A 15778-nucleotide genomic window follows, 5' to 3' on the forward strand; every position below is an offset into this window, starting at 1 on the left:
AAGGCTGCATGACATCATAGCCTAGGCTAAACATCACTGGGAGGGCGGGGCTACATACCGATGGACAATATTTTATGTATAATCCCTTTATAAAAGCCTGTGCCTACCAATTACCCCCAATATATGTACAATTATCTAGAGTACTCCTTTATTACTTATATATATTTTTAGCAGTACACCAACATTGTGTAGAATTGATTTCCACCGATTCCACTATTGTCTTTTAATAACAAAATCACTTACCTGATTTTGTTTATATAATGTTGTATCATTTTCTTAAAATTAAGTTTGCCAAGCCCAAGAACCCCCTGAATCCTCCAAAAGTACCCCCTTCCCTTTGCAATGGTGAAATAAAAATATTTACAGGTAGTCTCCAGTTTACGAATGAACCTATCAATATGACGAAGGCGACGGAACCGTGAAGAGCCTCTTGGAGCGGCGTAGGTCATTATCGAAGGTGAGAATAGGGCATGGGGTGAAAAGAGGCACAGAGGGGGGCAGAGGAAATGGAAAGAGGCACAGGAAATTGAAGGATGGCACAGAGGTTGACAAAAGGAGGCACAGGAAATGGAAGGAGGCTGAATATAGGAATAACTTGCACTATATACTAGTTGTTACAATATTAATAGGCAACTAAGTGTAAGGGATGTGTCTTTCAGGATCTCAGTAGGTAGGTTTTAACCACCATTGCCTGGAAGTACAGCTCCCTGTGGTTTATTAACATCTGCTGTAACAACGCTGTTTCCCATGCAATTTACCTTGGGACATATATATATATAATAGTTTTCCCCTTTCTATTATGTTTATTATATGTACAAGGCTAACTTTTTAAATGATATGTCATTCATTTGACTGTTTGTTCTTAACCTTCTGGGGTAAGCCGCGCAAGAGGTTTTCTCAGGCCCTACTGGGCCGATTTCCTTAATTTTTTTCTTGCTGCTTGGAGCTAGCACTTTGCTAGCTGCGTCAGCACACCGATCGCCGCCGCCCCGCGCTCGATCGCCGCTATCCGTCGCGCCCCCCCCCAGACCGCGTGCGCTGCCTGGAAATCCCCCAGGAAATCCCGTCCTTTGAACGGGATTTCCTGATCGGAGATAGCCGAAGGCGATCGAAGCGGGCGGGGGGATGCCGCTGAGCAGCGGCTATCATGTAGTGAGCCCTGGGCTCGCTACATGATTTTAAAAAGGAAAAAAATAAACTGCTGCGCTGCCTCCTGGCGGAATTTATTAGACCGCCAGGAGGGTTTTTAATGAAGATTTCAATACAAAACATTGAGATTGGAAATGGAAGGAGGCACAGAGGTTGACAGAAGGAGGCACAGAGAATGGAAGGAGGCACAGAGCGGCACAGGAGATGGGGGGGGGGGGGCATGGAGGGGTCAGGAGAGGAAACCGGAGGCACAAGAGACAGAGGTGGCACAGTGTTTCGACTTACATACGAATGCAGGTTAAGAAAGAACCTACAGTCTCTATCTCATTCGTTAACTGGGGACTACCTGTGTATATATTTCTTAGTTTGGCATGAGCGGTAGATATTTGTTTCAATGGTTCATTGTATTCAGTGCCCAATGCAATATATCTTCATAATGTTTTCCCTCAGTCACACCTGCACAGTGACTCCGTATGGAATGCGGTTCTCGTCAGGTGCATTGCCACCACCACCGATGTCATCCCGTGGCTGAGATCACAGCTTCACACCTGCGGGTACCAGAAGCCCTCACCACCCAATCCATCCTGTAGAGTTTCTCCACTCACCCCGAGATTGCTGTGAGATGAGCGCGGGCCCTCTGTCCTTCATGCTCCAGCTGGCAGAGCAAGCCGATCATCCTGCTGTGGATATCAGCGGGGAAAGGCTTTGTTTCCAAGCAAGTCCTCCTCTCCTGCGTGTTGTCTCGTGGGGCCGCACACCGGCGTCCTTCAGGGGTTCATTAGGGAAAGAAGTCTTTACGTTGCTGCAGCAGCTTTTGGTTTCGCATGATGTCACACCAGCTTTCATCTAGATAACAGAGCGCTGGCTTTCACATTTTACTAACTTCCTGGCAACTTCCCCTTCTGATGTCTGCATCTGTACAGCGGTTATTTCACGTTATCGCCGATTAGCTGCACACCAGGCAAACCGTCAGATACATAACTGGAAGGTGGAGCGTCTTATCTGTCATACAGCCACATGCACACCGCAAGATAGAATTGTGTGAAATGCCTGATGAATGAAAAGATCTCGAGCAATTTGATGTGAATGACGATTTCAACCAAAATGACAAACTGTCATTAAAGCGGACCTGAACTCATAACCTACTCTCTTCTCTAAAAGATAAGCAAAAGCATCATAAACTAGAGAAACATTTCTTTGTTACAGCTGATACAAATTCTGCAGTGTGTCTACTTCCTGCTTTCATGGAAGCAGACATAGGGTTAACATCCTGTGTTTACAAATGATCTGCTCTGCTGAGGCAGCCAGCTGACACACCTGAGAGATCAAATTACAGTTGTGATTAGTCACATATGAGGAGAGATTAGACAGGCAAAACCACCATCTTTGCATGGCGCGGGACTCACTCCTAACCGTCCTGGACACCTGAGTCGTGAGCAGGCGATTAGTAGGGGTTAGAACTTACTGCTTCCTGCGTCGCGTCTCCATGGTAATGGGGCATCACATGACACACCAGCGTATCACACCTTGGCGTGTCATGTGACGCGTGTCACATGATGCCCTGTTACCATGGAGACATGACGCAGAAAGCAGCGAGGTAGGGGCTAAAGAGAGGAATCCGGCCGCCTATCTGTGCGTACAGGGCACGGCCTGCGGTCCGTAGTTTGCGCCACGCTGGGCTAAACTCAGTGCAGCCCACAGGAGTGTTGTGGAGTGGCGTGTTTTTTTTGTTTTCTTTTTTTTTGCTGCTACCTGATCCGATCGACCCCTTGATCAGGTAGCCTAGGTTTTTTTTTTTAAATCTATGAGCCCACCTTGGACTCTCTTTAGAAAGTCTGATTTAAATTCAGTCTTACCTTGCGCAGTGTTCCTTCCTGAAGTGTCTCCTGATCCAGCTTGTCAGGGCTCAACAATCCTGTGTATTCTGCTCTGTTGTGGTCCAACATCGAGTAGTCCCAGCTTCAAATAACATTCTGAGCTCCCGTACACCACATTTTACCTATGCAAAACTCTCCACCAACGTGTCCCCAGCAGAAGGAAAGGACAGATGTACCTGTGGATGGGATATTTACTGCAGACTGGTAAAGCATCCAGTGTGTGTGTACAATATATATATATATATATATATATATATATATATATATATATATATATATATATATATATATATATATATATATATATATATATATATTCGACCTACGCTACTTCTGTGTTCCAAGAGGGGCTCATGTAAATCACATTTCTCTCCTGCTACTCTGATGTTCCCATCGCCCCATCACTGAGCACCGCCCTTCACAAGATTAGACAAGGCATTGTTACTAATCACATGGGGGCTGTACCGGTCTTCTCCCTGTGTCGAGGCTGTGCAAGCCCACCCACACATACGCTGTAAGCCGAAACCGTGGCTCCGTGCTACTGCACATGCACGGACGAGCTTGCGCTCCTTTTGCACGGCCGCACTCAGCAACAGGGGGCATCAGACAACCGAGGGAAGCCTCAATAGGATCCTGAGGCTTTCCTCTCTTCAGGTCAGGGTCTTCTTTTGAACGGGATTACTTTAAAGAATTGCCTTCATTTGAAATTCACAATACAGTAGGTCTCGGTTCTCAAAGGTTGTATTTACGAAGGACCCACCGTTGTAGTATAAGAGCCCGCGAGTAGACAGACTTGATGGATTTTCTGTATAGCTGCTTCTCAGGGCACTCTTTTGTGAAGAATAACCGAAATGCTGAGAGTCTCCCATGAGAATATGTAATAGTCCAAAACCTATTAGGTATGCCATGTTTTTACTGCATCCTGTAAGTGACAGCAACCTAGGAAAATAGTCATTTACAGTGCATTTTTCTTTGGGGGATTTGCATATGTATGCATACACATGTATTTTTGCAATAGTGATTTTTTAACCACTCACTGCCAGCCAATTGGTGTCAGAAAGTGGTTGCGGGCTTCCATGTACTGCCCATGTGCCACCTGCAAGTGTATTTCCATCATCTCTCCTGCAAAACAGTTTTAAAATGTCCATTTTGCAGGAACTGGTTAACGGAAGTCTTAAAGCAGCAGGGTCAGCCATACTATCCCAGGGAAAAAAACAACATATATAAGTAGATATATTCTTGTTCTACATACATAAGACGAATTGTACTGTCCACGTTTTGATTTCAGTTAATTTTCTGTAGTAAATAAAGAGAAAACTGTTTTAAGCATTTTCCATTTTTACTACCTCTGACTTAAGCCAATCCTGATGTCATTTCCTCCCCTTCTTTATTTTTTTTTCTCCTTGAAACTGCACTGTCATATCTAGCTTGCTTTGTAAACATATGTGAGCACAGCATAGATCGTATTTCAACAGCTTCTTTCTCAGCCTTGTGTCGCACTGAACTGCCAGGTGCAGGAATGTGGGAGGAGAGATGACAAGCAGTCAACAATGTACCAAATAGAACCAGGCTGACTGAGATAAGATTTCTTACAGAAGAAACCTTTCTGATTAAATTGGAATGCTTGCAATGCACGGCAGGGTTCCAGACTGCATAATAAACACAGAGCAGTGGGTAAATGGAATTTGATTTTATGGCTGACAGTCCTGCTTTAAGTGACATGGAGAAGTTCAGTTTAACTTACCTGAGGCTTCTTCCAGCCCTCTGTGGTCCGTCTTCCCAGTCCCACAGAGATGTAACGCTGTCACCCCAAGTGATGTCATGGCCACACGCCTTCTTGAACACGCTCCCATGGCAAGGAGCATTCTGCACATGTGCAGTTTGTCAACCTAACAGCTGTGCATGTGCAGAACGCCCAGGGTAAGTCAAACTGAACGTTTACACGTCACTTAGGATTTTGCTTAACCACTTCCCGACCGCCTAACGCACAGAGGCGGCCGGGAAGTGGAGCCCTGAAGGACCGGCTCACCCACAGAGGCGGCGGTCCTTCTAAGGGCATGGGCGGAGCGATCGCGTCATCCGTGACGCGATCCTCCGCCGGCGCCTGTCACCGCTCGCTCGCCGCAACATCCCGCCGGCTATACGGAAGCGCCGGCGGGATGTTAACCCCGCGATCGCCGCATACAAAGTGTATAATACACTTTGTAATGTTTACAAAGTGTATTATACAGGCTGCCTCCTGCCCTGGTGGTCCCAGTGTCCGAGGGACCACCAGGGCAGGCTGCAGCCACCCTAGTCTGCACCCAAGCACACTGATTTCTCCCCCCCTGCCCCAGATCGCCCACAGCACCCATCAGACCCCCCCCTGCCCACCCCCAGACCCCTGTTTGCACCCAATCACCCCCCTAATCACCCATCAATCACTCCCTGTCACTATCTGTCAACGCTATTTTTTTTTTATCCCCCCCCCCCTGCTCCCTGCCCCCTCCTGATCACCCCCCACCCCTCAGATTCTCCCCAGACCCCCCCCCAGACCACCCCCCCCCCTGTTTACTGTATGCATCTATCCCCCTGATCACCCGTCAATCACCCCCTGTCACTGCCACCCATCAATCAGCCCCTAACCTGCCCCTTGCGGGCAATCTGATCACCCCCCCACACCAATAGATCGCCCACAGATCCGACATCAGATCACCTCCCAAATCCATTGTTTACATCTATTCTCTCCTCTAAACACCCACTAATTACCCATCAATCACCCATCAATCACCCCCTATCACCACCTGTCACTTTTACCTATCAGATCAGACCCTAATCTGCCCCTTGCGGGCACCCAATCACCCGCCCACACGCTCAGATTGCCCTCAGACCCCCCCCCTTATCAATTCACCAGTGCATTAATTACATCTGTTCTTCCCTGTAGTAACCCACTGATCACCTGTCAACCACCTGCCAATCACCTATCACCCATCAATCACCCCCTGTCACCCCCTGTCACTGCCACCCATCAATCAGCCCCTAACCTGCCCCTTGCGGGCAATCTGATCACCCACCCACACCATTAGATCGCCCGCAAACCCGCCGTCAGATTACCTCCCAAATGTATCGTTTACATCTGTTATCTTCTCTAAACACCCACTAATTACCCATCAATCACCCATCAATCACTCCCTATCACCACCTGTCACTGTTACCTATCAGATCAGACCCTAATCTGCCCCTTGCGGGCACCCAATCACCCGCCTACACGCTCAGATTGCCCTCAGACCCCCCTTTATCAATTCGCCAGTGCAATATTTACATCTGTCCTTCCCTGTAATAACCCACTGATCACCTGTCAATCACCTGCCAATCACCTATCACCCATCAATCACCCCCTGTCACTGCCACCCAACAATCAGCCCCTAACCTGCCCCTTGCGGGCAAACTGATCACCCACCCACACCAATAGATCGCCCGCAGATCCGACATCAGATCACCACCCAAGCGCAGTGTTTCCATCTATTCTCTACCCTAAACACCCACTAATTACCCATCAATCACCCCCTGTCACTGCTACCTATCAGATTAGACCCCTATCTGCCCCTAGGGCACTCAATCACCCGCCCACACCCTCAGAATGCCCTCAGACCCCAGCCCTGATCACCTCGCCAGTGCATTGCTTGCATCTATTCCCCCCTCTAATAACACCTTGAGACACCCATCAATCACCTCCTGTCACCCCCTAGCACACCTACCCATCAGATCAGGCCCCAATTTGCCCCGTGTGGGCTCCTGATCACTCGGCCAAACCCTCAGACCCCCTTCCGATCACCTCCCCAGTGCATTGATTGCATCTATTTTCCCCTCTAACCACCCCCTGAGACACCCATCAATCACCTCCTGTCACCCCCCTAGCACTCCTATCCATCAGATCAGGCCCAATACAACCTGTCATCTAAAAGGCCACCCTGCTTATGACCCGTTCCACAAAATTCGCCCCCTCATAGACCACCTGTCATCAAAATTTGCAGATGCTTCTACCCCTGAACAGTCATTTTGAGACATTTGGTTTCCAGACTACTCACGGTTTTGGGCCTGTAAAATGCCAGGGCGGTATAGGAACCCCACAAGTGACCCCATTTTAGAAAAAAAGACACCCCAAGGTATTCTGTTAGGTGTATGACGAGTTCATAGAAGATTTTATTTTTTGTCAAAAGTTAGCGGAAATTAATTTTTATTGGTTTTTTTTCACAAAGTGTCATTTTTCACTAACTTGTGACAAAAAATAAAATCTTCTATGAACTCGCCATACACCTAACGGAATACCTTGGGGTGTCTTCTTTCTAAAATGGGGTCACTTGTGGGGTTCCTATACTGCCCTGGCATTTTAGGGGCCCTAAACCGCGAGTAGTAGTCTAGAAAACAAATGCTTCAAAATGACCTGTGAATAGGACGTTGGGCCCCTTAGCGCACCTAGGCTGCAAAAAAGTGTCACACATGTGGTACCGCCGTACTCAGGAAAAGTAGTATAATGTGTTTTGGGGTGTATTTTTACACATACCCATGCTGGGTGGGAGAAATTTCTATGTAAATGACAATTTGTTAATTTTTTTTTACACACAATTGTCCATTTACAGAGATATTTCTCCCACTCAGCATGGGTATGTGTAAAAATACACCACAAAACACATTATACTACTTCTCCTGAGTACGGCGATACCACATGTGTGGCACTTTTTTGCACCCTAACTGCGCTAAAGGGCCCAAAGTCCAATGAGTACCTTTAGGATTTCACAGGTCATTTTGAGAAATTTCGTTTCAAGACTCCTCCTCACGGTTTAGGGCCCCTAAAATGCCAGGGCAGTATAGGAACACCACAAAGTTTAGGTGGTAGGTTGTATGAGCGAGCAATAAACCGTGAAAGCTGCAGTGGTCTGAATGGAAAAAAAGTGGCCGGTCCTTAAGGGGTAGAAAGCCCTAGGTCCTCAAGTGGTTAAAGGAGTCATTTAGCAAGTTATGCTACCCCCAGTACTACTTACCCAGGGCTTCCTCGAGCCCCTTGCAGCCGCTATGTCCCTCACCGCAGCTCCGCTCTCAGCCTCTGGCCCCGGGTCCCCGATGGTGCACAGGACGACCTTCTACTGCGTCTGCGCGTGCACCGCTGTCCATTACCTCCACGTGGTCCTCCATTTTTTTGCACAGGCGCAGTAGAGGACACCTGGCGAGACACCGTCAGGGACGGGGAGGCAGCAGAGAGGGACATAGCGGCTGCCAGGGGCTGGAGGAAACCCACGGGTAAGTAGTACTCTGGGTAGCATTACTTGCTTGATGACTCCTTTAAGTGACCGCATGTGGGGTATGCGCCAAGAGTTGCCTTGACATGTTTTATTTGCAATGTAATGTTTAGAAGAAGTACCATTATAAAGTACAAGACCTGCATTGCCCTCACCTGTCTGTGTCTGTCTCTCCACCATCAGTGCGGGGCCAACTTTCAAGAGGAAGACGTCATTCTGCTGAACGGTGACAAGGATGAGGTGGAAGATCTCCGGAAGAAAATGGAAGAGAGAAGACTGAAAGCCAAATTGGAGAAGGTATGGCTTTACCCATGACTCCTCAGATTACACCCCAGAGGTTCTCCTTGTATTTGCTGTAAAGCAAATCTGAAATAAAAATAAATGTATGAGATAACCAATTGTATGTGTAGGACAGATAACAAATAGAATATTAGTAGCAAAGGAAAAAAGTTTCATGTTGGTTTCCAGCGTAGGAAGAGTTAAAATACTTGAGTTGTTATCTATGCAAAAGAGCTTCGTTCTCTGATCTATTCTACCAGCTTGGTCGAACTGTGTCCTGCTCATACACGCATCCCAACAATCTGCCCAACTATCTTCTAAACATGGTCTGTTCGAAGATAGTTGTGTGTACAGCTGGCAAACAACCAGACAACTTATAATAGATTGTTTACCAGGTCCAACTGATGGATCAATAAGCCCAACTATCATGCAGGTTGGAACGTATGTACGAGTCTTTTGAATAACTTTGTTGTTGTTGAATGTAGACATGTTGTGCAGTTTGAAGTTTAGCTTGTGTGCATAGTATTTGAGTTGGTTGGTGTGTGTGTGGGTGTGCATGTGTATGTACTTGTCATGTAAACAACTTGTGCGTATTGTCATGTTGTGCGGTTGGTTGTGCATTATGTTGGACGTTTGTATGAATCATGCCTGAGTTAAAGAGGAACGCCAGTAAAAATAATGTAATAAAAAAAAAAGTGCTTCATTTTTTGGCATAATTGTATATAAATTATTTAGTCAGTGTTTGCCCATTATAAAATCTTTTCTCTCCCTGATTTACATTCTGACATTTATCACATGGTGACATTTTTACTGCTGTCAGGTGATGTCTGTTGAAAGATGTTGCGTTTTTGGCAGTTGTAAACAGCTGTTATTGCCCACAATGCAACGAGGCTCCTACAGTGAGATGTCAGGACCTCAGTGCTGTGAGGCGCTAACATCACACTGTGGGAAGGGTTTCACCACAATATTAGCCATACAGCGCCCCCTGATGATCCGTTTGAGAAAAGGAATCATTTTCTTCTGGGAAAGCGGGTATCAGCTACTGATTATCTCAAGTTCAATTCTTGGTTACGGTTTCTATTTAAGTCAGCTGAGGCCGCCAATAACCGTCTCAGCTGACAATTCAGTGTGTGTACAGGACCTGATGCCCAACCCGTGTGCCATCTGCCCGATGGATCTACTCAACCCCAGCAACGCCGATCCCATTATACGTGCCGCACCCCCGCCAGCCACGTGATAGCACACATGCTCCGCTTGTCATCCACCCACATAGCAACACAAAGCGTCATCAGCTACACAGCTGACATGCTTGTGTGCAGCCCGGCCCAGCGATGTTGCCCAAGGGGACCAGCTCCTGATGACCGACGGGTGATGGCATTTGAGCATTTGTACGAGCCCTTAAACAGCCAAAAACCAGTGAGAGACAGCTTGAGATAAGGTTTTACTGTTCTGATAAAAGGGACCCGCCGTGGCCCTGAAACAATTGTCAACCTTGCAGTGTTTTTACACATGTATTGAAGAATAAAGATTTGAATTGCTTTGGAAAAGCTGGAGTGCTCACCAGTCCTTTCGACTGTCTGAACTGTATCAGATGTTGCTTCACATCAATGGTTAAGGTGCGTCACTCCAGACCTGCTCTTTTCTAAGGTTTTACTGCAGAAAAGTTCAAAGAGTTATTAGCACTACTCTGTTTTACAGCTTATCCCCCTAACTACCGCGTCACACTGATGGGCGTGAACGCAGCGGCAGCCCCAGGACTGCCTAATGCCATTTGGCGTGAAGTCCTGGGGCGGGGTTTTGCAAGAGATCTGCTCCGCTCCGTCATCAGTCTCCCAGCCGCTAGGAGTCTGTTAGATGGTGAAACCGCCGCCTAATAACACTGTACAGCACTGCCATCTAAGGCAGCACTGTACTGGGGACAGCTGTGTGTCATGGCTGTCCCCCTGGGGGAGATAAGAGTGATCTGCTCTCATAGGCTGCCTGGCGTCCTGGGAGCCATCATAGCCCAGCAACAGAAAGCTCTGTAGGTGAGCATAAAAGGTGGGGGGATCACTTGTGTGCTGAGTTGTACGGCTCTGCAGCGAGGCCTTAAAGCTGCAGTGGCCTATTTACCGAAAACTAGCCTGGTCACTGGGGGGTGTAAGCCCACGGTCCTCAAGTGGTTGAAATACAGAGTGTGGATTCTAAACTTCAAATATGACCGGATGATGCAATGTGATAAAAAAAAAAAAAAGCTTTTCTTTACTACTAATGTTCTATTATATTATCAGTACTACATATCCAATTCATTATTATTATTATTATTATTATTGATTTATAAAGCGCCAACATATTCCGTGGTGCTGTACAAAGTAAGAAACAAACATGGGGTACATAATACAGACAATGCTGTACACTAATATACAAGATACATAATTAGTGACAAAATACAAAAAATTATACAGAATACAAAATACATAAGTGGTAATGACAGTGATAAAAGTAACATGATGAATAAAATGTATAATGATTTCCAAGACACAAAAGGGGGAGAGAGCCCCCTTATCTCATAAGTTTATTTTCGCTTCAGTGTCTCTCTAACGCTGGCTTTTTATTCTTCCCCAGAAGTCCAAGAAGTCCAAAGTTGTGGAGAATGGGATTGCCAAAGGAGAGGCAGCTGAAGGTGAGGGTGGATATGAATGAGTTGGTTTAGGGACCCCTTGTAAAGAGAACAATAATCCAATGATGTTAGGGACTTACTTGCATGTATTTTTTCCTCAGTTTAGAATTGACAGGTTGACAATGCAATGGCATTCTTATTCTCTGGTGACAGTAGTGTTTGATAAATCGACATTGATGACCCAACGAATAATGAGTAGGTTAATATCTGCATTCTTTGTGTGCTTCCCTAAGGCTGTGACACTCCCCCTTCACTCCTCTTAGGCTGTGGCGCTCCCCCTCCACTCCTCTTAGGCTGTGGCGCTCCCCCTCCACTCCTCTTAGGCTTTGGCACCCCCACTCCTCTTAGGCTGTGGCACTCCCCCTCCACTCCTCTTAGGCTGTGGCACTCCCCCTCCACTCCTCTTAGGCTGTGGCGCTCCCCATCCACTCCTCTTAGGCTGTGGCGCTCCCCTCCACTCCTGTGGCACTCCCCCCCCCCCTCCACTCCTCTTAGGCTAAAGCGCTCCCCCTCCACTCCTCTTAGGCTTTGGCACCCCCCCTCCACTCCTCTTAGGCTTTGGCACCCCCACTCCTCTTAGGCTGTGGCACTCCCCCTCCACTCCTCTTAGGCTGTGGCACTCCCCATCCACTCCTCTTAGGCTGTGGCGCTCCCCTCCACTCCTGTGGCACTCCCCCCCCCCCCCCCCCCCACTCCTCTTAGGCTGTGGCACTCCCCCTCCACTCCTCTTAGGCTATGGCAGCTCCACTTCTCTTAGGCTGTGGCACTCCCCCTCCACTCCTCTTAGGCTATGGCACTCCCCCTCCACCCCTCTTAGGCTATGGCACTCCCCCTCCACTCCTCTTAGGCTGTGGCACTCCCCCTCCACTCCTGTGGCACTCCCCCTCTGCTCCTGTGGCACTCCCCCTCCACTCCTCTTAGGCTGTGGCACTCCCCCTCCACTCCTCTTAGGCTGTGGCACTCCGCATCCATTCCTGTTAGGCTGTGGCACTCCCCCTCCACTCCTCTTAGGCTATGGCACTTCCACTCCTCTTAGGCTGTGGCACTCCCCCTCCACTCCTCTTATGATTTTGGCACTCCCCCTCAACTCCTCTTAGGCTGTGGCACTCCCCCTCCACTCCTGTGGCACTCCCCTCCACTCCTCTTAGGCTGTGGCACTCCCCCTCCACTCCTCTTAGGCTGTGGCACTCCCCCTCCACTCCTGTGGCACTCCCCTCCACTCCTCTTAGGCTGTGGCACTCCCCCTCCACTCCTCTTAGGCTGTGGCACTCCCACTCCACTCCTCTTAGGCTTTGGCACTCCCCTTCCACTCCTGTGGCACTCCACTCCTCTTAGGCTGTGGCACTCCCCCTCCACTCCTCTTAGGCTGTGGCACATTTACTCCTCTTAGGCTGTGGCACTCCCCCTCTACTCCTCTTATGGTTTTGGCACACCCCCTCCACTCTTCTTAGGCTATGACACTCCCACTCCACTCCTCTTAGGCTGTGGCACTCCCCCTCCACTCCTCTTAGGCTATGGCACTTCCACTCCTCTTAGGCTGTGGCACTCCCACTCCACTCCTCTTAGGCTATGGCACTCCCCCTCCCCTCCTCTTAGGCTGTGGCACTCCCCCTCCACTCCTCTTAGGCAGGGCCGGCCCTAGACTTTTTGCCGCCTGAGGCAAATTTTGAAAAAATGGTCTTATGGTTTTGGCACACCCCCTCCACTCTTCTTAGGCTATGACACTCCCACTCCACTCCTCTTAGGCTGTGGCACTCCCCCTCCACTCCTCTTAGGCTATGGCACTTCCACTCCTCTTAGGCTGTGGCACTCCCCCTCCACTCCTCTTATGGTTTTGGCACTCCCCCTCCACTCCTCTTAGGCTGTGGCACTCCCCCTCCACTCCTCTTAGGCTGTGGCACCCCCCCTCCACTCCTCTTAGGCTGTGGCACTCCCACTCCACTCCTCTTAGGCTATGGCACTCCCACTCCACTCCTCTTAGGCTATGGCACTCCCCCTCCACTCCTTTTAGGCTATGTCACTCCCCCTCCACTCTTAGGCTTTTTCACTCCCCCTCCACTCCTCTTATGGTTTTGGCACTCCCCCTCCACTCCTCTTAGGCTGTGGCACTCCCCCTCCACTCCTGTGGCACTCCCCTCCACTCCTCTTATGGTTTTGGCACTCCCCCTCCACTCCTCTTAGGCTGTGGCACTCCCCATCCACTCCTCTTAGGCTGTGGCACTCCCCCTCCACTCCTCTTAGGCTGTGGCACTCCTCATCTACTCCTCTTAGGCTGTGGCACTCCCCCTCCACTCCTCTCAGGCTTTGGCACTCCCCCTCCACTCCTCTTAGGCTATGGCACTCCCCCTCCACTCCTCTTAGGCTATGGCGCTCCCCCTCCACTCCTCTTAGGCTATGGCACATTTACTCCTCTTAGGCTGTGGCACTCCCCCTCTACTCCTCTTATGGTTTTGGCACACCCCCTCCACTCCTATTAGGCTATGGCACTCCGCATCCACTCCTCTTAGGCTATGGCACTCCCCCTCCACTCTTCTTAGTCTTTGGCACTCCCTCTCCACTCCTCTTAGGCTGTGGCACTCCCCATCCACTCCTCTTATGCTATGGCTCTGCTTCACTTATACTGTGGCGCTCAGTCGCTCTCAGAGCTGCTGATTGATTTTTTTTGTGAAGACTATCCTTTATTGAGGTAAGCCTCCTTCCTTCCAACCCATATACGGGAATCTATTTTCATTGTGTAGCTTAACTGGCCCCATTGGCCCAGCTAAGCTATCTTTTGGATAGCTGCTGCTAAAGCCTCACAGCTCACACACAACCCTCCTGCCTGCCCCCTGTTGGCCATATAGAATAATTAGCATGTGAAGATGTCACTGCCATTGCAAACATGTATAAATTGTTGTAAGACATTATTTTGAACTGTCTGTTCATGTTTTCCTGTGGTGTTTGTGTACAGTATTACCTTAATGTGGAACTGAACATACAAACTTCATTTCCTCTGTAGGCATTGCAGAACCCTCCAAAACCGCAAATGGAACCAAACTTGTCCCTAAAGATGATCCCAGCTCTGTTTCCGGCAGTAAGTGTCCTCTGTCTGTCATTGATGCTGTACAACTTATTATTGTTAGAGACTTTGTACGAAAAAAAAAAATAAACACCCCTGGGGGGTACTCACCTCGGGAGGGGGTAGCCTCTGGATCCGATTGAGACTTCCCCCGTCCTTCTCTGTCCCACGGTGGTCTCGCTCTGGCTCACGGAAAGCACACCCAACAATTTGTCAGGCTGTGCAATAGTTACCTTTCCCTGTTCCAGCGAGGGCGCTGTTGCAGCTCTCCTCTGGGGGGTATTCACCTTGGAGGGGGGGGGCTCTGGATCCTATGGAGGCTTACCCCATTCTTCTCCGCGATTGAGCTCCCCGAACGGCAGGCATGTAAATATTTACCTTCCCGGCGCAGTAGCGGCTCTCGGCTCAGAAATGGGCGGAAATAGCCGATCCCAGTCGGATCCTGGACCATGGTCATGACATCACACTGCGGGAGAGGTTTCACCACAATATCAGCCACAAAGAACCCCCTGATGATCCATTAAAAAAAAAATTAAATATTTGTCGTAGGAAAGGGGGGGTATTGGATACTGACTGGGATGAAGTTCAATACATCCCTAACCAAAGTTGAGCTTGATTGGTACATGTCAACTTAGGGTAAGGGAGTCGCCAGTTCATAATGTCTATTATTATTATCGAGCATTTATATAGCGCCGACATCTTCTGCAGCATTGTACAGAATATATTGTCTTATCACTTAACTGTCCCTCAGAGGGGCTCACAATCTAATCCCTACCATAATCATATGTCTATGTATGTCTTATTGTTGAGATAATATCAACAGATCTTGTGCTTACTGTGGAGGTAAGTCCACTGCTACTATCTCCTTTCAAATGGATTTTAAATGTTTTTATTCTGTTTTGGTGCTTCTGTTCCAACCTTTATCGCATATGTCTATGTATGTATCATGTAGTGTATGTAACATAGTCTAGAGCCGATTTATGGGGGAAGCCAATTAACGTGTCTGTATGTTTTTGGTTGGTGTCAGGAAACCTGGAGGAAGCCCATACAGACATGGGGAGAACATACAAACTCTGTGCAGATAGTTCCCTGGCTGGGATTTTAATCCAGAGACCCAGCGCTGCAGGGTGAGAGCGCCAATCACTACGCCACCATGTCTATGCAAGAAACTGGGCAATTCAAGTACAAATCCACCCAAATACTCAAACTCCAATACTAGAGTAGAGTGCTGTCAGTTACTTAAAGAGAATGTATCAAAAAAATACTCCCTTGGGGGGTACTTACCTCGGGGATCCCAATGAGGCTTCCCCATCCCTGTAGTTGCAGGCAATCTAGCGCTGGCTCCTCCGAAGCCTCCCGCAATCCTTCCCCTGACAAGCCTGATAAGGCTTGATATATTTACCTTGCCAGGATCCAGTGCAGGCGCAGTAACAACTCTTCCTTCGGGCTAGGCGGGAATAGCCGAACCCGATTGTATCCG

General features: G+C 48.5%; 2 protein-coding genes across 3 annotated transcripts in view; one reads left to right on the plus strand and one right to left on the minus strand.

Annotated features, from left to right (window-relative positions):
- Positions 1 to 15778, plus strand: part of RTF2 (replication termination factor 2) — a 65044-nt gene that overhangs the window by 47612 nt on the left and 1654 nt on the right. Inside the window, exons 6-8 of the mRNA XM_068264484.1 lie at positions 8486 to 8599; positions 11186 to 11243; positions 14239 to 14313. Coding sequence (XP_068120585.1) covers positions 8486 to 8599; positions 11186 to 11243; positions 14239 to 14313 — 247 coding nt within the window. The remainder of the gene's footprint in view (positions 1 to 8485; positions 8600 to 11185; positions 11244 to 14238; positions 14314 to 15778) is intronic.
- Positions 1 to 15778, minus strand: part of LOC137542509 (beta-1,3-galactosyl-O-glycosyl-glycoprotein beta-1,6-N-acetylglucosaminyltransferase 7-like) — a 48180-nt gene that overhangs the window by 10943 nt on the left and 21459 nt on the right. The window contains exons 2-3 of one of the 2 annotated variants that reach the window (XM_068264479.1): positions 8458 to 8668; positions 3006 to 3202 (exon numbers count right to left, since the gene is read on the minus strand). The gene's annotated coding sequence lies outside the window, so the exon portion shown is untranslated. Of the gene's footprint in view, positions 1 to 1754; positions 1952 to 3005; positions 3203 to 8457; positions 8669 to 15778 lie in introns of those variants that run through there. The other variant, XM_068264480.1, reaches the window with a different exon arrangement.

The sequence above is a fragment of the Hyperolius riggenbachi genome, chromosome 12 (assembly GCF_040937935.1).
Source record: "Hyperolius riggenbachi isolate aHypRig1 chromosome 12, aHypRig1.pri, whole genome shotgun sequence".
Taxonomy (NCBI): domain Eukaryota; kingdom Metazoa; phylum Chordata; class Amphibia; order Anura; family Hyperoliidae; genus Hyperolius; species Hyperolius riggenbachi.